The 21,289-nt window shown below is 38.9% G+C and overlaps 1 protein-coding gene across 1 annotated transcript; it reads left to right on the forward strand.

Annotated features, from left to right (window-relative positions):
- Nucleotides 1-497: 497 nt before the first annotated feature.
- hnf1ba (HNF1 homeobox Ba) lies at nucleotides 498-16,092 on the forward strand. The gene is made up of 9 exons (XM_063016431.1): nucleotides 498-868; nucleotides 4,166-4,365; nucleotides 5,172-5,442; nucleotides 5,520-5,755; nucleotides 8,943-9,091; nucleotides 10,254-10,380; nucleotides 10,642-10,824; nucleotides 10,915-11,033; nucleotides 14,150-16,092. Exons 1-9 carry the CDS (start codon nucleotides 498-500, stop codon nucleotides 14,168-14,170), a joined length of 1,677 nt encoding a protein of 558 aa, XP_062872501.1. The 3' UTR covers nucleotides 14,171-16,092.
- The last annotated feature ends 5,197 nt before the right edge of the window (nucleotides 16,093-21,289 follow it).

The raw sequence follows: 21,289 nt of genomic DNA on the forward strand, positions 1-21,289 counted from the left end.
GTTATGTATTTGTTACAAATCAAAAGTGTAATTGAAAAATAAATGAAAATAGTAATGTAAAATAATTAAAAGCATTAATAATAAAAGCAAAACAATTGTATGTATTTTATACTATATAAAAATTATTATTATTATTATTATTATTATTATTATTATTATTATTATTATTTACCCCCTTGCAGCAGTCAGAATGTGGAACAGTCCAAAGTTCAGGAAAGTTGCTGATAAGAGAGGCCAATAAAAGCGGCCAGCAGTTCCAGTGTAAACAGCTCAGCTCTACCTGCTGCGCAGCCACATGGCCCCGCCCCCTCATTAGCATATTGTATAAACCCCGCCTACCCAAAGCATCATGGCAAGTTATAGCGAGTGGCACAGCCTTACCAAGCAGGTGTCACTCGGGGAAACTTTTTACACACTGGAGGTGGAGAGGAGTGGAAAGTTGTCGAGGCTACAGTTATTTCACTCTTCTTTACTCCGCTCAAGGTGAACATTTTTGGATGTTCGCAACCATGGTGTCCAAGCTGACATCTCTGCAGCAGGAACTTTTGAGCGCCCTGTTAGATTCAGGAGTTACTAAAGATGTTCTGCTCCAGGCGCTGGATGATATGGATCCGGGCCCGATCAGCTATGGAGTTAAACTAGAGAATCTGCACATGTCGCCGTCTTCGTCTAAAACAAATACTAGCGACGTGGAGGTCAAGCCGATTTTCCACCAGCTGACCAACGGGCACAGTAAGGGAAAACTGTCGGGGGATGAAGGTTCAGACGACGGAGATGATTACGATACACCGCCGATCCTGAAGGAGCTTCAGTCGCTTAATACTGAGGAAGCGGCCGAGCAGAGAGCTGAGGTGGATCGCATATTGGCGTGAGTGGATTTTATTTACAATTACTTGCAAAATAACTTTACATTCATTTCTAAAAATTCATTGATTTAATGTATCACGATTGGCCTGTTTTACCACGCCAAATTAGAACCATCCAACAATGAGTCAAACTTAAGAGTCAAACATCTAAAGAAGTATAAATGATCAGTAAGAGTACATGTTGTGTACCTACTGAAAATAGAAGAAAAAATGATCTAATAAATTAAGTGTCAATTAAAATAACATTAGTGAAACATGCCCCTAAAAGTCAAACACTTTTCTTTTCATAGACCTTTATACTGTATATCTGAGTACTTGTAGCCTATATTTGGTTTCCATGTATTTCTGTGGCAAAAGTGTCCCAATGTACATAAATTCACTCTACATTACATTACTACAGTACTATACAGGCATACTTTATACAATAATTAACTTTTTTCCAAAAATGGAAGCAAACCGATTTTATTAGTTAATAACAGCTGTTTAAATAAAAAAAGTCATATGAAATCAGCCGGTCTAAATTTAAAACCACCCGCCAAATGTATCTTTTCACTTTCTGGTTACTAATTATCTACCTGGTTATTATTTCTTTAGCTTAGAGAAATATCAACTAAAGAAGCTCTATTTATCATTAACTATAGCAGCCCTGCCGATCCGAAATATAAACTGTGACCTGTTATTTGCATCTTTTCAAATCCAAATAAACTCTCCCGCACATTAAATCAAAAATAATTAAACACATAAACAAGCACATTAAAAATACAAATAATTCTATAATTCGATTTTTTTCTTTAATATATTAATTTGAATGCTGATGCGACTAATTAAAAGCAACAAGTGGGACACGTGTTTTATTTATTTCATAAACAATAAATAATTAAAATAATGCTGGATATATAGTTATTAACTAAAGGAAAGCGGTGATTACTAGCTTTAATATGCGAATTTTGAAATATAAACTTGGCTGTTTGGTGCGCAACACCAACCAAAGTATTTATATTTTTAATTCGCACCTGGAGTTATGATTATTATAGGACTTAATGTTAATTTAGTAACAGGATTTATTCTTTTCTTTTTACCTAAAATAGGCCGGTTTGACATTTTTGCATATCAGCCTTCTTAATTATATTTTTAATTAATATTATATCCCTAAGATCCATGTTAACGGCTCGTAAGTTGATTTTAGTAAGTGGTGAATTATACCATGTACAAACCGCACTAATGAATCTAATAAACGTAAATAGGAAAATTTATGTTTATTTAAAATGATGAAGCTCATTAGGTCAGCCGTAATGTTTTCATATTTTTATTTTTAATTAAAAAAGATTTTCTTTTTTTGTACGCAAAATGTCCACTTTTACTGATATTACCGTATTTAAAATAAACAGTAATTATTGATACAACCAGCCAGGAACTGAACATAATAATAATAGTAATAATAATAATAATAATAATAATAACAATAACAATAATAATAATAATAATAATGCAATGTTGCAATATTAAAAATCTGTGTGCACATTTGACGTACTCAAACACTCCTCTACAGTAAAACGTAAACACAGCAATGCTTTTAAAAAACCCAAACTAAAGCACGTGGCTCTGATTTCTTATTAATTTTATTCTATAAATCATCAACTGAAAGATACACACTGGGTATGATTAGCGTGAATGGAGATCTGGTTATTCATTGTCAAAAGTCATAATGCAGCTTCTGTCTGACTGGAAGTGTGTGTGTGTGTGTGTGTGTGTGTGTGTGCATCTTGCTGCATAAGTGAGTGTATTAGTGTGTGATTGGAAGTGTGCATGCTGTCAGACTTTAAATCAGACGCATTAGATTTGTTAGAATGCAGCGCTTTAATGATTCTCAGCTTTTACCGGTAAGAAACTCAGCTGTACACACAGTCTGTCTTTATACTTTCTGATCTACTGTAATTTATAGGCTTGTTTTTTAGACCCAAAGTAAAATCTTGTTGTAAACGATCATTTAATTTGCCGTTGTTGGTTACGTGTTGCATTTATTTTAGCCAATATTTATCATTTTTGACGTTTTAGACATTTCAGTGCTCGTACATCTAAAAATCTATGGACCTTCGTTATAACAATTTGCCTTTTGCAGTGCGTTCCAAATGTTGTTTAGTTTTTTATTTAAATGCTAAAATGTCTTTAATAAAATAAAAACGTGTTTACTGTATTAACTGAATTATTAATTAACCTAGTAATGTAATAATTAATTTACTTTATATTTTTACAAATTATTTGAATCGTACTAGTATGTTACAATTTAAAAGGCTAAAGCTGGGAATGTATGTGCTGTGTGAGTTATTTTTTTACATTTACATTTCATTTACTTTATTTTATCCAGTTCCAATTTCTTGTATTAATATTATTATGGTTAATAATAATAAAGAATTTTTAAAACATTAACCACCAACAAGACAAAATAAGACAAACATCCAAAATAAATTTTACTAAAATATATTCTTTCTTTTTCTTCATTTTAAATAAAATGTGATTCTTATTTTTTAAGAATATTTGGGGAAAAATTGCTTTCAAAATAATACATCATTATTACACAATAATGGCCAAAAGTCAGTAACATACCACATAACACAATTGAACATTTAACTTAATACAATTAAAAAAAAAAAAACTACTAAACTCTTTCCTCTCTTAAGCTTTGTAAAGCTTTTTGAAACTGATTACAGCTCTTTGGTCAAACATAATAAAGATAAAATAAACAACAATTTAGAACAATTTACAAACTCTCAGGACAAAAACGGAGAAATTGTGACTGCTTTTTTGAAGGCGTCCTTTTGTAATTAGATCACATCAGCTTGAATTGTGTTTCCCTCATGAAATCTGTAACCTTTGGAAGTATTTACAGCCTATTGAATGTGATGATTAACGCTCGTTTATTCGGCTGATTAACAATGGTGTGTGTGCGCGCTTACAACCACTTAAAACCTGGAAACAGGCAAAGCCGAAGGGAGTGACTGCAGAGAGAGAGAGAGAGAGAGAGAGAGAGAGAGAGACTTTTACATTTTTTTAGGACTCATTTTTTCAGGGATTATAATAATAATAATAATAATAATTGACGCTCTGGCCAGAGTATTCCTGCTTTTGTGCCTCCTTACTGTGACCAGTTCATGGAAATAATAATAATAATAATAATAATAATAATAATAATAATAATAATAATAATAATAATAATAAAGTGTTGAATGTATGTATTGTTTATTGCTCTATACATCTTCTCTCTCGCTTGACCGCTGTGTGTTTGAACTGTCTGGGTGCAGGGTGGACTCGTGGCGCGCGGCGCGCATGATCAAAGCCTACATGCAGCAGCACAACATTCCCCAGCGCGAGGTGGTCGATGTCACCGGCCTCAACCAATCACATCTCTCACAGCACCTGAACAAGGGCACGCCCATGAAGACGCAAAAGCGCGCGGCTCTCTACACCTGGTACGTCAGGAAGCAGCGCGAGATCCTTCGGCGTAAGTTCACTAAACTCACACTAGCACGCGGCATATTCATTTATTTATAAATTATTAATTCATTCACTTTTTGAGGCATTTTTGTGCCCTATTATATTATTATATTTTTTATATATTTCATAAATACACAAAATGTAGCACTATTTTATAATACCCCTTTTTTAGAAATAGGGCCACTTATATAGAAATAATTAATTATATTTTATTTCAAACAAACAAATATGCCATTAATTTTGGGGCATTTGAACCTAAATGCCATTTGTGGTGCAGTTTCAAAGTCAGAATTGTGTCAGGTGATTTCACTTGAACATGTCTATGCAATATCATGGCAAGTTTAGTCACAGTTGTTATACATGTGAAAATGTAATTATAAAATTTGTAATATTAAAAAAAAAACTGTTCAGCACCTGACATTGTCATTAAAATGAATGTAAATATTGTTTTAAAGGTTCTAAAACAATTATAATACACAGTGATTTTGAATGTAAGGGATGTATTTTGTATCCATTTCTTACATTTGTTATTTTTTTTATTTTAAGACTTTCTGAATATAAAATTCCCCTGTTTATTAGGAAAAAACAAGAATTAGTAAGGAACTAGTAAAGTTATTGTGTCTTTTTATGCATGGGAAATATCTGTTTTACTAACAAGTCATTCACATCCATTAGAATGTACATTACGAAATGTAACTTGGAATAAGTTTTTGTTGATTTCAGAAATGCACAGTAGCAAGTTTACTTGCAAACTTTTTTGCCCCATTCTTCCTATCACATGTAAGTCAACACACTCTCTCTTCATCCTTTCAGAATTCAACCAAGCAATACATGGATCTGGCATTAATATGACAGACAAGGGCAGTCAGGATCAGGTGCTCCTTCTTTTCCCAGAGTTCAATCAGACTGCGCCGAACATGATGCAAACAGTGGACGATGCTTGCAGTGAGCCAGCCCTTAAGAAGCTCCGGCGTAACCGCTTCAAGTGGGGTCCTGCATCTCAGCAAATCCTCTACCAAGCTTATGAGCGGCAGAAGAACCCGAGCAAAGAAGAACGAGAGGCTCTCGTTGAAGAGTGCAACAGGTAGTGAAGCTATTACAGTAAATACTAACAGTCAGTCAGTATTTGCACCAGCTAATGCTTTTTCTTGACCTGTTTAGGGCGGAATGTCTCCAGAGAGGTGTATCACCATCAAAAGCCCAAGGGCTTGGGTCTAATTTGGTCACAGAGGTGCGTGTTTACAACTGGTTTGCCAATCGCCGCAAAGAGGAAGCCTTCAGACAGAAACTGGCTATGGATGCCTACACTGGACAGACGCATGTCATCAACCCCCTCCTGTCGCACAGCTCACCACACCATTCACAGTCCAGCACATCTCCATCTAGCAAGATGCAAGGTACAAAATTTAATTCTCCCAACTCTAACTTATTGAAACTTTCTCTAAAGAAGCTCCAGGCTTTTTTTTGTCGTGGCTTGAAACCACTTGTGACAAAAAGGTGTAGCAGTGCACTTATAGCAAACACCATTGTGATTCTTCACTTTGAAATCTCCTAAATATCCGTCTGTACACGCATTCTGTACTCTACAGTCAACAGGCAAGAGCTGATTCACCAAACGCTACCTCCCTGGGATTAGCAGGGTCACCCTTAGGTCAAGCAAGCACACAATCAACTCATCACTGCAGTGTTTTGTACCTATATGATCACCATAGTATTATTATACCATTTTCTACTAGCCACTCTTCTGTATTGCAAAATAAGGCACATTCCAAGCTAGAATAATTGACATACTGTAGCTTGATACAGCAGTGCCATGAAAGTAAAAAGAAAGGTTTCTGAATTGGCAGGCTTTGTGACTATCATTATTCTTTTATGTCAGCAGCAGGAGAAATGATTGCTCTTATCATTAGGCATGTTGTTTTTAGTTTTGTGGACGCACTGCTTTTGGCAGTGAGTGGCTTGTTTGTTTGCTTGTGTATTTTCCCTTCTGTACACCTGGCCAGTCAATGACCTCAGGTCACAAGGAGAGGCAGGGTAATTTCCCAGTGTGTAAGGATGGAAAGGGCCAAAACTTTAAAAGCTAGTAGAGTGGGGGTGTTAGGGTTAGAAAAGGAGGACACAGCTTTTCAAGCTCCTCCTTAGCTGGGGGTTACAGGACTTACAAGGCATCCTACCAGCAACATCAGATGTTTTTCAGTGTAGGAGCCTGACCTGACAAGAAAGGCTCAGCAGGACCCCCTCATCGTGTTGCTAAGGCACTGTCTGTATTATGCATGCTTAATTGACAATTAAAACCCTCAGCTACTACATCTCCCAAGCCTTTGATAAGGGGCTCCCCTGTCCCCTGCTCTCTTTACTCTTTCTTAGCAGGAAGCCCTATTGTCTCTGGTGTATTAGAAGACTGCACTGACTGTAACCTAGGTTCATTTATCTCTGTTGGGCTAGAAGAGGGGAGGGGATGATGAAAGCCCCCCCAGCCCCCCCACCTTTATGAGCTAGAATATAGTGGTTGAGGCAGGGATGGGAGCAGATCAGCAGGAGCTGTCCACTAGTGTTGGCTCTTTTTGACCAGACAGGACTGATCACCCCTTTTGCACTGGATAAAGTGGGCTCTTGGTAAAACCCCCTGTCTTTTTGACCCTTTTTTGAAACACTGAGCACAGGTCACAAGAAAGGGGTCACTACAGGGTCAGAATAAGGAACAGCACTTATTTTGTGTTATTGATCTCTTATTGATCTTATCACTGTTAATAAAGTTCAGGTATTGAATTGCTGAAACTTTGTATTTGAAGTTTTGACTAAGATTCAACAAGAATGCAGAAAACTTTAAACAATTGTGTCATATATAAAACCTTTGATCTGACTCATGAATAAATCTTGTGATTAAATTTAGATTTTTTTTTAATTAAGACTTCCTCTTAATTTTTGAGTCACAGTGAACAGCACTGTTATTGTCGCTGCTGTGCCCTTCTGCTTGACCTTTGCCGAGAACCTACGGGCTCAGCTGTCCCTGCACTTTCCACTGCAGGCCACGGCAAAGCTGAAAGGACACGTACGTCCTGCAGAGACCCAGGAGGTCTCTCATATGCAGTAGCATTATAAAGAGTATTGCCTGGGGTTGGGCACCAAGGCTTTGATATTACATGGGTCCCAGGGAGAACAGAAGCCTCTTAAACCTAGCTGCAGCTCTCTACTACCACTCCCCTTGGTGCTTCCCACCCTCCTCCTATTTTGACCAGTGGCACAAGCTTTGACTAAATCTGTCTGCCAGGTCTTTTGATCAGAAATTGAACTGGTGCATGATGGAACTTTCTTTAAAGTTCTGGACACTGAAAGGTGTGCATGTGACATTTTTGTCCTTCATTGCCCATGTGTTGTGTGTTGTCACAGACCATATTTAGCCTCCTTGTTGCCCAAGAAACAGAGCTCTCCTGCTGGTCAGACTGGATCAGACATTACAAATCAGGCTGGGCGAAAGACAGAAGCAGTCCCCGCAGCCTAGGTGAATGGTAGACAAAGTCAGACAATGCCCCCGCAGAATAGCCCCGTCCTGCCCCTGACACTTTTAGAGGCTACAGGCCTGTAAAATAAAGTCTGTTTATTATGGTCGGTCTATTGTTTGGCGAGTGGTCCATAGGTCCAATGGAGTGTTTTATTGTCCTCTGTCGGCGTTTACAAGACGCTGTAGAGTTGTAAGAGGGTTGGCAAGATGGTGAAGAGGATAAAAACAGGTTTGCAGACTTCTGTGGATAGTGTGGCTTGGATTTTTTAGCAAATAAACTATACAATGAATGAAATATGGTTGCAGTATCTAATCTTCTGACTATACATTGGTGTTATTACGTCATCTGAGTAACATATTCCAGTCTGAGAGGTTTTTTAAATATCTGAATATGAGTACATAGTGTATTTGCCCATGTTTAGCAGTGTTTGGGATCTCTGTGCCATGGCCAGGTGATGGCAAGGCAGGTACAAGGTTAGAAAGATCATGCTCTCGGTTCAGATAACTGTAGCCCATGTCTTCGTCATTTCGATGCAAGAGACTAAGTGAGCTGCTGACAGCAGATCAACAAAACTGTTTGACACTGGCATTGATTTTGTAATGTTTGCTTGGCCAGTATCAGAGAAGGCTGGGATTTGCAAACACCCATTAAATAAGGCAAGGCTGAAATTCCTACCCTGGGACTGGGATTCAAACTGCAATGCGGTATTCTCATATATGGATATCAAGTTTAGATTCTTAACATGAGTGTATGTACTAAATGGATCGGGAAATTTATGACAAATCTTGGGAAATTCTGGCTGTTGAAAGTGTGTTGTGTTTTGAGCAACAGGCAACATGTACACACACACACACACACACACACACACAAATGGCCTTGGCTCTTTCAGGCACGTATCTGTAGTGGCTACGTTTGTTTGCTTAGCTTGAGCCTGTCTGAGGTCATAAGGCAGGCAAAACTGACTAGCAGCCTGCAGTGAATGTAAAATTGTAATAAAAAAAACATGCCTAAATGTGAATGTATGACACACATTAATTAAGCCAAGATTTAATTAAACCTTAAAACACTTTTTTTCCTTCAGCTGTCAGGTACAACCAGAGTTCGAGTGAAGTCAGCTCCTCTAGCACCATCAATCACCACAGCATGACGAGCAGCCAGTCGGTATTGCAGCAGGTCTCTCCAGGAGCGCTGGACCACAGCCACAGCTTGCTGTCACCTGACGCCAAGATGGTGAGCACACCTGGCCACTCCTGGCCCAGATAAGATAAGCCTGGGCCTGCTTGTGATACGGAAACATAAAGCGGGCCCCAGATAGGTGCCACTATTGACCACTGAGCAGTCCAACAAATGCCTCATTGTTCTTCTTTTAGTATAGGCTGCGGTAGACAGTAAGGTCTAGCACATGGTACAATACAGGCCAGCCATAGTGTTACTGTGTGGGCACGGCCATGGCTGAGTTAATAAACCCGACAAAGGAACATTCAGTTGTTATTGATTATGTGCCACTGACAGGTGTAGTGACGGGTGGAGCTGTGCTTACTCTGGCAAGTGGACTGACAGCATCGTTCGATTAAGCTCTGTGCTGCAGGAGCGAAACAACGGACCCTGTCTGTGCTATACAAATATTGAATTTTGAGCTAGACAAGCTTCAGTTCATTTTACTGTTCTCAGCTGTATACATCACACTTTAGATATTTACTAGGACCATTTTATTTATTATTTATTAGGATGTGTGTAGGATGTGGGGCAGTGATAGCTCAGTGGTTAAGGTACTGGACTAGTAAACAGAAGGTTGCCGGTTCAAGCCCCGCCACCACCAAGTTGCCACTGTTGGGTCCCTGAGCAAGGCCCTTAACCCTCAATTGCTCATTGTGTAAGTCGCTTTGGATAAAAGCGTCTGCTAAATGCTGAAAATGTAAATGTAAATGTAAATGTTAGGCAATCCTTTGTGTTCTATGGTTCAATTCCCAGTGGATGGACTCAGACTAACTATTTGGAATCCCACTTCTGACACCAAGAGGGTACCAGTGGCGGTGGCGTGTGAAAGGCAGGAATACTTACAGCCCTCTAAATTGTGGTCTAGTACCTTAAGTGCTGAGCCATTGTTGCCTTTTATTATCGTCCTCTAGTGCAGTTGATCCACCAGGTTTGACGTTAATGGGAAAAATGCTTGACTGAGGTATAGATGGTCTTCTCTTTGACAATCTAGTCTCATAGAGCAAATGTTCAAGACAGCTTTTAAGTCACAGATCCATTATTGAAACCATTTTATTCCCATTACTTGGCACTAATTGGTGGCACAAAACATAAAATCTAAGAACAACTAGAACAAACCTTGATTACAGGTATCTGGTCGGCCTTTGACTAAGTCTCTCTCTTTCTTTCTTGATAGATCTCATTATCAGGCGGAGGACTTCCACCAGTAAGCACCTTGACCAACATCCACAGCTCCCACCATCCTCACCAGCAAACGCAGAACCTTATCATGCCCATCTCTGGAGTCATGGCCATTGCACAAAGTAAGAACTCCTTCAATTCTCTCTCTCTGTTTATCTTTAGCTTTTTAATTTTACCAGTCTTACTGGTTGACATCCCAGTTGTGAAAATCTAATGATTCACACATTTTTGATCATTTACTTTTCCTGTAACAAAGATATCACAACCCAACCCCTAAACGAGACTTCTGTAAATGCTATCTTGCTAATCCCATAGACTCTGCTTTTAAAATTAGTTTAAGTTTATAAGCTAACTTTGTATCTCAACTCTACATTTGTGTCCAGGTCTAAATACGTCGCAGGCACAGACGGTACCGGTTATCAACAGTGTGGCGGGCAGCCTGGCCACCTTACAACCTGTGCAATTCTCCCAGCAGCTGCACAGCTCCCATCAGCAAAGCCTCATGCAGCAGTCCCACGGCCACATGAGCCAGCAGCCCTTCATGGCCACCGTCACACACTCACACAGTCAGTATTCCCATCTGCTTTTAAACACACACAGTAACCAAATAATTGCCATTGTTCTTTGTCTTATTCTTTGTTGTGTTTTTTTTCCAGTGTACCCTCACAAGCAGGAACTGCCACAGTATTCCCACCCCTCACGCTTTCCCTCCGCTATGGTCGTGACAGACACAAACAGCCTTAGTACCCTCAGCCAGATGTCTTCCACCAAACAGGTCAGTCACATGATCCGAGCTTTACTCTCATGATATAAATTTACTGCTCTTAATATGAATAAATGAATGCGGTTAGCAATGGGGGGTGTAAATATACACTATATGGCTGAAAGTATTCAGACATCTGACCATTATCTTGTTTCATTGTATGGGAATTTGTGCCAAGTCAGTCAAAAGAACAATATGGCTGGGCAGTGATGTTATTCAGGAAAAACTCAATTGATGTTCTGGTTCATTTCAAAGCTGTTCAGTTTAGACGGGTCGATGTTTCTTTAAACAAGCTTTTCCAAGGTCATTATAGACGCTGGCACAGTCATTCTGGAACAGGAAAGGGCCTTGCCTAAACTGTTGCTGCAAAGTTGGAAGCCTTTCATTTCCTTTATATAATTGATTTATTACACCTGTTAGAAAATTGTATTGGGTGTCCCAATACTTTTGTCCATTTACTGTTCTTTGGGCTATATTGTGTACATACATAAATATACACAGGCAGGGGTAGCTCAGCAGTTAAGGTACAGAAGGTCGCTGGTTCAAGCCCCACATCTGCTAACTCTCCACTGTTGGGCCCTTGAGCAAGGCCCTTAACCCTCAATTGCTTGCAATTTATACAGTCTCAGTTGTAAGTCACTTTGGATAAAGGTGTCTGCTAAATCAGGACAAGTTTGAACCTGACTAATTGAAAAAAAGTCAAGTTAACCCACACATTGGTGGAACAAAATGCTTGAGATGGGCCATACTGCTTCATGAGATCAGAAAGATCTGCAAAAGCTAAGCTATCTAGTCCTTTAAAGGTCATTAGCAGGACGTTTCAGTCTGTGCCCTGTTATTTAGCCCTTGTGGTTGTGTTTATTAGGTATTTTTAAACACTTTGTCATACAGTATAAGGGTGTTCTTTTAAATGAGATGTTGCAATTAGGGGATCATTTAAATGTAGTCACTCTCTAGTTTTAAATCTGCTCATCCTTAAGCTCACCTTACCAAAGTCGTGGATCTGGAAAGAGACTCACCCAGTCTTGTCTAGCATAGGTGCTAGCTTTGGTTTGCCTGCCATGCTCGCTGCACATCTCAATCAGTGGAGCGACCGAGTATAGCGATACTCCCCCGAATGCCTATTTCCTTTGAACAGCCTGACTGATCAGTCACCCATGACTTCTTGATAAATGATGTAAACTTTCTGTCCCTCTCTTTTAATTGTTAGCTGCTATACGTTCTCCTTTTGTCTGTCATTTTATTAGGATTTTTTTATACCCTATATGGACAAAAGTTTTTGGACACTTGACCATGAGCTTGTTGGACATCCTATTTCAAAAACAAATGGGATTAGAATAGAGTGACCTCTATGTGATCTATTCAGCTATAACAGCAGCCACTCTTCTAAGAAGGCTTCTCACAAGACTTGAAATATGCCTGTGAGAATTTGTTTGTATAATTTCCTTTATATAATTTATTTAGTACTACAAATTTGAAGGGGTGCCCCAATGTTTTTACCATATAGTGTAAATAATACTTACGCTTTTAAATTTTATATCTGACCCTTTGTCACTTCCACTGTGTCACCGACCCTCTGTGTTGTGTTTATTCTGCACTCCCGGGCCAGCGATCACTGGCTCAGACCAGGAAACGGCCCCCTGTTGTAATCAAAGCTTACGTGTGCCGCTCCAGTTTTCCTGGTTTGTGTGTGAGGAGGGGGGGCATTTGTGCTCACTAATTATACATCTTCCTCTTTCTGACTTCTCGCCGCCCTCTGTGAGCGCTCTAGCCTGAAATGTAGTCCTCACTCAACCGATTTCACACGCTCAATTTCTCACGCTGAGCTAGTGCCAGCACCAGCCGCTAGCTTAATAGCTGACGTATGTTAGCTTTAACGTCAGGGTGAACTCTTCACTCACATGACTGTTTACAAAAAGGCATCTACGCCAAACCTGAATGTCATGTATGTATGAAGTATGTACAGACGGGTGATAAATTAAAAGAAAACTTGAAGTTAGCAGCTTGGTAGGGTGTTGAGGGTCTTAAACCGCACATGAAAGACAGAGCATCATTGTTTTTATAAAAGACTTTCTACTTGTTGGTGTTTTGATGATGCCAGTTGAGAGAATCTTCACACCTTGACCTAAATCTTCCATACAAAAGGCCATAGGATATTATTTAGACATTTTGCATGCACATATCCATGCATTTAGTTTGCCCTTATTGATAGGGCATTGTTATCTTGAGTTCTCATATTCCAATCAGCATTATTTTTAACTTGCAGTGACCCAAACCATGACAGGCAGATGTTTCCATGCAATAAGGCCATCAGACCTCTGCACTGTAAGGGTCAAGTACCTAAGCCATTACCATTCATTTGGTCAACACATCCACCTATCTATTTTCAGAAATATTGAAATCTGTTGAATCCTCTTTTGAAATCACCTATTTTAGACCTCTGGACATCTAGATTAAAACCAAAGGTCCAAGCTTCAGTTACACTTGTACTCATTTCATCACATTGTCTGTATGGATACAAATAACATACAGTTATAGACTGATCAATATGATGCAGTTGATTGTGTCTCAGGTATGTGATTCTCCTGAATGGACACTTTCAGGTCCTCCAATCCCTTATCAGCGACCCCGTATTTGAACTGAGTGGTGCAACAAATGGCTGTGGGCTTTCAGGGGCATATTCCAAACCCACTCTGGCTTTATTACCTTCTTGTTTGCCCTGTTTTCCCCTCACACTAAATGCCCCCCTGTGCTCACAGTGCAGCATCTAATGGCTCTGGTCCCGCCAGCTGGCCGCACCTTTATCAGGTGAGGCTGTTTGTTGGCCAGTGGGTCACGGCGAGGTCACGGCGTGCCTCCACCCATACAGGGAGCGAGAGAAATAGTCATGGCAAACAATCCCGTAAAGGACGTTTCATTGGAAAAGGAGGTGCAAGATCAAGCGGAAGAAGGATGAGGAATGTATTTGGTCAGGTGTGGCACGGCTTTGGGATCGATAATTTCACTGTTATCTCCGGTCACCTAGGGAAAGTTCATGTTTTCTCAGGCTGATGTTGTAGTCTTTGTGCTTAGCAGTTTTACCAAGGTCTGATCATTGATTCTTATTTTTTTTTCTTCATTTTTCACAGTGTCCTTTACAAGCCTGGTGAGCATGTACACCTGACCTCTTCAGTGCCTAGCAACAGGAGAACATTTCCCTCTGTCATCCCTGCTGTAACTGTGGTAACTCCTAATAACTGCCAACAGTGCACTGGACGTGGAGCTGGTCACTAATGTATGAACTGAAGTAAGATCAGGTGCTATGCTTTGGTCTTCTGTTGCCGTGGAATGACACCAGGGTGACCTGGATGCAGATGCAAGAAATCTGGGACAGTTTTGTATCTATTTGCAAAACACTAAGGGAGAGGTCAAAGTTCACGTGTTCACCTGACTGCCCCTGAGGAACAAATGGAACGTATGTGCAGTTGGTGTAAACTGACGTATGGGCACTAAACATCTAAAAACCAACCACAAAGGAAGACCAACGCTCAAGGAGGTCTGAGGAAACGCTGACGGCTCTTTATTAGACTTTGCTCACGCGACATTGACATTGTGTTGAATTGTAAATGAATTGACAATCACTGTTTATTATTATTATAAAAGTTTTTGTCAGGTATTTTGAAGAATTTTAAGTGTGCGCACTGGGTCTCAGTAAGTCTTCCATCGTGAGTTAGTAGGAATAGTCACTGTTCTGTACAGGTGTAAATATGAATGATAATTATGACCTTTCTTAAGAAAAAATGTACATATTTTTAAGTCTATTACTTTCATAGATGCTGTTTTTAAATGTATAAACTGTGATTTCGAGATGACAATCTGTAGAAGAGGAAGGACTATGCAATGTATTGGAAAAGCACAAAGATGGGTGGTGTCAGTCCATTTTCCCTTGGGTTGAAAAAGCAAACTCAATGCCAGTTACACAAGCCATCTATGCACCGCAAAGTTAATCTTTCAAGTGTAACATGTTAAACAAAGGCATTCTTTTTTATTTTTCTTATTTTTAATTTATTAAAAAGATTGTAAGACTAAAATAAGACTAACGACCTATTTTTGGAATTAATTTGCTGGCCCGAAAGATGAGCTGGCTTCTTTTAGGAAATAAATGCTCATAATACATACAAACATTTGGCAGTGAAGTGAGTCGATTTTACCTAAAATTGGTTAAAATGTCAAAACACAGGCTAAAGCGGCAGTGTGTGAGTTTTAGGACCACGCTGACCAAGTAACAAAGTAGCAAAACACATTTAAAATTGTGCTGTCAGTCAGTCCTGCCCAAAAAGCTTGGCTTTGCATTATTTTAGGTTGGCACACAGATAAACAACAATTGATGTGAAAAAAATCTCATATTCTTTTCTCTATGAGATTATAGTACAATAGCTTTAAGAATACTGTGCATTTTTCTAGGTATTTGTAATAATTATATAGTAAACTATAGTTTTAAAACCCATTGGCGTACAATTAAGCATCATTAAATAATCATGGTTGTTTTGGGATAATCTTAAATAAGAAATATGAGAAAAGGTGAAATACCAATTTCAGTGTGTACACTTGCAATGATGAGGTCATTTTACAGCCTGTTAAAGCAAATCTGCACATCTGGTTCTGTCAATATGAATGTTTTTTTTGACATTAAGAGTCTCCTGCTTTACTGTTGTGGTAACCCTCAGACACTAATCAATGTAAGCAAGATGGCTAGCTTTTATCAGTTCAGGGTAGCCAGAATGAACAGTATTAACTTTCAAACCAGATGTAATAACACCAGATGCTTGTTTATTTGGGTATTGCTTAAAACGAAAAACCAAAAGAATCCTGTCACCTGTTTTGTGCCTCCAATACTTTTCAAAAGGTCACTTTTTTAATGCATTTACTGAGCGTTTGTCACTTGGTCATGACTGCATTCCAAACACAAACCATGTGATTCTCTCCTACTTGTATTATTTTTGTATAAAATGAAAATCAATCTTTTAAAATCATTATTTATATGGTGAAATAAATGAAGTGTTTCAAGTAAAGGCTCTTCCCCAGACTGGAATTAGTGCTTCGTCTTTTGTTTTAACTCATGTTTCCGTCAGGTGTCAGTGGAAAATGTGTGTTTGTCACAGCAGCCATGGTACGGTCCAGATAACAGATGTTATCAGCAGTGTGCTATCCCTGAAATCCAAAAAGCCATGTTAAACCCAACAAAAATTCACTGTGATAGATCATTTTCAATGAATACTTTCTTTCTGATGAAACGTTCAAGGAATGCGTGTCTATTGAACACCTCCCAGTCCTGACAAGCATTGTTTGTTGAACTTATCTGCTCCTCTGAGGTCCCACTGTTACACGATGCATCACATTGTCTGTGACTGGTGTGTTTGCTCATGTGTGTTTTTGACCTCTGGTACAAATTGTGCTTTACTGGCAGGGAGGAGAAGCTTGGCATAACTTAAACTGAACCGATTGGGGTATACAGGAAAATAAGTGCCTGGGTCAGCAAGGATAGGAAGAACTTAACAGAGTCACTCTAAAAGTGTTCCAAAGGTCCTCTCCATTAATCAGATCTTTATGGCAGAATGGCAGAGTGGAAGTCAGTGTTAGGTGGTAGCTTGTTTGGAAGACATTCTGATAGAACTAATATTAAACTATTTAGGCAGAATAGCAAGCAATTTTGTTTGGTAAAAAAATGCTAAAATCTCCCTACTGTGAAACATGGTGGTGGCAGCATCATGTTGTGGTGCTGGTAAAGACAACTGGCAAGAACAGTGGTAGCTCAGTGGTAAAGGCACTGGACTAGTAATCAGAAAGTTGCTGGTTTAAGCCCCCCCACTGCCAAGTTGCCACTGTTTGGCCCCTGAGCAAGGCCTCAACTCTCAATTGTTTAAACTGTGAAGACTACATGCAAACTCAGATTTCTACAATGGTTCACCTTTCAGTAGGTCAATGACCCAAAGTAACCAGTCAAAAGAACACTGGAGTGATCTTGGCGCTATAAATGGCGTCTATAAATGTCTTCTAGTGGCCCAGACAAAGCTCAGACTTTCAACCCAACATCTTAAACTTAATCTTAATCTGTGGAAATACCTGAACACAGCAGCACATATAGGTCAGTTTGGTATTTGGGGAAAAATGTTGAATATTTAAAATATGTCTGCCATAACAGGGCTTGTGCAGCAGAGTGAAGCAAGCATCTGGGGTGTTTGCTTCACCTCCCTCATACCACTCTCCTACTGCGCTAGAACAACAGTTTCTAATATTCCCCTCATCAAGACCAAATTTGGAAGATGAGAATTATCTTAGTGACTCATCACACAGCATAGCTTTAATGAGTGACTTGTTGTTGGATGTTTTTAAGCTAAGATGTCTGACAGTTATATGACAACAGAGACATTATTAAAGAGAATTAAAAAATAGCAACAATATAAGGCCGCTAGCTAGCTAGTTAGCCTGATGTATGACATTAAACTTGCTAAGAAGCTCCAACTGTCAGTACAAAGAAGGCTGTACAAACTTTTGTGAACAGGCTAAACCTTAGGAGTCCAAATTATAGCTTTATCCACATTTTTGTTTTTATGTTGCGCAATTATTACTATTATTGCAGTAAGCTGCTTTTGAATGATTTCTACATTTAAATAATTATTTATTTCTTTTATAAATCACATTTATTATTTAGATTGCTTGTATTTTTCCCTTCTTTCTTCAAATGTAATCATTTCCAATTCCCCATTGCTCTCATACCCTCTCATGTAATAACCCAAACAGCCACAAATTCTCTAATGCATATGGAGGAACACTCTATATCTTTTCTATTTCTTTATCATTTTTTTATCATATATTTACCATTCCCTTTCTCAGATGTGTCCAATAGTCTCTATCAAGTACCCAACCAGGCTGTTGGCATAGCAGTGGTTCAGGGTATTGAGTTTGTGTGAAATTACAGCCACATTCCCAAAGTCAGGCCATCCCCTAAAAATGTAGGATATTGGTTGGAACAGATATGTGTAGGGCGCATTAGCCAAGGTAATACAACAAAACTATAAAATGTGCTGGTGGTAGCCTAATGTCATGAAAATGGTTTTCATCAGTCTGGTAAAGATTTATTAAAAATATATGTTGCATGGTACAGAGTAATTTTAAATAAGAAATTGCTTCCAGAAAGTTTTATCTGGGAAGGAATATAAAGCACACCAGTTTTAGGAACACTGCCAAAGCAAAAAATAAAGACACCTGTCTGCAAGCAACCCTTTACTTGGCTCTACGTCTTAGTCCTAATCCAGTCGAAATTCTGTGCTTAGACGTCTGATTATTAAATGTTTTATATAGACTCCAGCTAATGTGGTAGAATTATGGGCCATAAAAAGATTAGCAATACAAAACAAGAGGAATTCTTTATATTTAATTTTTGCATTAGAAGTTTAGGAGTAAATACTTATTGATCCTGACAGAATTCTTCGATTTTTGCTGCCTGTTTTTCTAGCAAAATGTAGAAAGGGAATCCTCATTCTGTATTGTTTGTCCCATTTACAGTAAAGACCCTCAGTATTTCACTAATTAGCCACGGATTGCGTAATGCTGTTAATGAGCAGATAAAGCATTTGTTTCATTCTGTGACAATGTGTTCTAATGTGATAGCACCTAAAACACCATGATTGGGCCTTTTTTGTTGGCTCAATGCACCTTAAAGAGTGCCATGCATAGTTATGAAAAAGAATGTCCTGCTGAGTATACACTTGTAACCCTGTGATGCCTCCCTGTTTGGTTATCAATGAACTCTTTGATACTTCACCATGGGGGGCCACTAAAGATCTTACTGCTGCCCTTTTTACTGCAGGGCTCTGAATAGAACAGAGCCTCGGAGCGGAGCAGAAAGAGCAATGCTTATTAGCATCCTTTAGGAAAAAGCAAGTTAACAATACAATCAACTACACTGTTAAAGCTATTGTGTGGGTTCAGTTGAAAAAATCAATGCTTACAGATATGGTTGAAGGCATGTCGGGTCTGTTGGGAACACAGCATTGTTTGACAAATTGATTTAAAAATGAAGTGGAATAAACTACAGATTTAATGTATTGATTCATCCTGGTCTGGGTCAGGGTTGGTTCGGTGCCAACGAGAAACACCGGTCACCAGTCTTCACATTTAATTAATCCTATTTAGGAGTCTGATTGAACTTTTGAGAGGTGGGAACGAACCAGAGTTTCCTAAACCCATGCAGACATGTGGAAAGCATAACAAACCCTTTATTGTTTAATTGGCACCAATGTTGAATATGGTGGCATACATCTTTACCTTTGGGATGAACTATTAATTGACAAACACTCAGAATTTAATAAACTAAATTTATAAATAAACTCTTTTCATGTGTCTTGTATAGCTATTGAAAATAAGTGAGGCCCTTGGATGCCAAGACAGACAAATACGCAAGCCCACTACTGAAGAGTTGGCGCTAAGGGTGCTACAGGCCTGGCCATATAATCAGCCATCAGAGATGGTTGGGTGTGAGGGATAACTAGTGGAGGAACACATAAAGCAAAGCATGACTCTCTGTATGATGTAGGACTTTCTGTGAAAATTTACCATTGGCTGGTGTAAATGGTATGGGAGCTATACTGTGGCTCTTCATGACCAGTGTGGGGGTGGTGCAAGCAACAGAGGAATTGTATAGGGAATCAGAAATGACTAAACAAAGGCACGGTTTAAAAGTGCTTAATATTACTAATATTAGTTGTTGTTAACATTTTATTAGACAAAGAGAATCAGAAAATGGCATTTCGTTGTTATAAGACATTATTTGGCCTCACATAACTGAAATCCAGCACTGAGTTGGCACAGACTGACTTGCTTTTTTATTGCGCTTTAAAAACTTTGAAATTCACACCGACGTAAAATTGATGGTGGGCCAATATTCAGCCCGAGCTCGGTAGGGTGTATGTGCCTGGTCGAGCAGGCACGGTAGGAGAGCAATGGGTTTCCACTTCCACAGAGGACACAGAGGTCAAAAGAAGGATCAAGCTGGACACCCAGAAAACAGAGCCAAGGGACAAAGGAACAGAAAATGGAAGTTTAGGCCTGAATGTGGTTGCGTGTTTAGGAGCTGGAAGAGAATGGGCACTACATCAACTCCAGTTGGGCCCCAAAGGGATAATAGGCAGGAGAGCTCAGCAGGGGTCAGAGGTCACAGGGGCACACTCTGCCATGGCTAATTGGTGACACTGGTTCAAACTGAGATCTGAACTGTCTTTTGAAGTTACGTTATTTAAATTATACAGTAAAATATATTTAACAGATCAAATTCATTGAGGAAAGTGTTCAGACCCTGTACAGCTATTGTTGGCTTCGATATGTCAACAGTAGGAAGGAATTCACTTTTTGCCGTTTGAAACCTTCCTTTTGGCAAACTGTCCTCAGTTCCAGAGGGTCACAAGGGCTCATAATTTCAAAACCCTTGACATCTTCTATATCATTCAAGTCAGGACATTGACCCAGCCATCGTTACCTTTTTTATTAATAACCCAGTCTTAGGCTATTTTGATCTTGGAAGTTATTGGGAGTGTACAAGATGTATGAGTTTTGTTTAGTCTGGGTGACCATTGTTCTGATTTGTCTTAATGTTTGTATGCAAATTTCAGTCAGTTTACTGCTTATTGTCCTTTGTGTAATTGTTGTTCCTGATGTTTTCAGTTTGTTCTGCAACTCTTTTCGATTTACTGCTGGCTGCCTGTCTGGGTATGATTTGTGGTTTCTGATGTTACTCATTACTGGGATTGCTACTCATAGCATGAAATCTTTCTTACAAACAGAAAAGTGCAAGATTCATAAGAACAGCCTATTATATAATTTGAAACATTATATCCAGACTCCTTGCATTTATTTTATGTAACTTAAATGTATTGAATATTTATTTGCTTACAACAAGCTTATAAGCTTCCTGAAGGTAATGTGCCACAAGTGGCAGGGACTGGATTTGACAGTGTCACATAAATGTAAGATATTTGCACTTGTTTAATTAAAAACTTTATACCTGTTATGTTTCTGCATACAATTAGGACAATAGCAGAAAAGTAAAGTGTCCTAGTCTCAATCATTCAGGAATTTGTAGCAAATGTAATGTAGTAAAACCATGGACCATGAATGTTTTTGTGCTACAAAACATCAGTAAAGGAATTTCCATTCCAACTTTTATCCATTGTGAGACCTCACTCGCTTCATCAGCAAATTTTCAAGCAGCACAGAATGAGAAAGCTTCTTTC

The sequence above is a fragment of the Trichomycterus rosablanca genome, chromosome 20 (genome assembly GCF_030014385.1).
Source record: "Trichomycterus rosablanca isolate fTriRos1 chromosome 20, fTriRos1.hap1, whole genome shotgun sequence".
NCBI lineage: Eukaryota > Metazoa > Chordata > Actinopteri > Siluriformes > Trichomycteridae > Trichomycterus > Trichomycterus rosablanca.

Excerpts from the sequence above, each read along its gene's own strand:
- hnf1ba (XM_063016431.1), top strand. The coding sequence starts at position 498 with ATGTTCGCAACCATGGTGTCCAAGCTGACATCTCTGCAGCAGGAACTT. Across the intron at positions 5,443-5,519 it reads CTCGTTGAAGAGTGCAACAG|GGCGGAATGTCTCCAGAGAG; the intron begins GTAGTGAAGCTA and ends TGACCTGTTTAG. Across the intron at positions 9,092-10,253 it reads TGTCACCTGACGCCAAGATG|ATCTCATTATCAGGCGGAGG; the intron begins GTGAGCACACCT and ends CTTTCTTGATAG.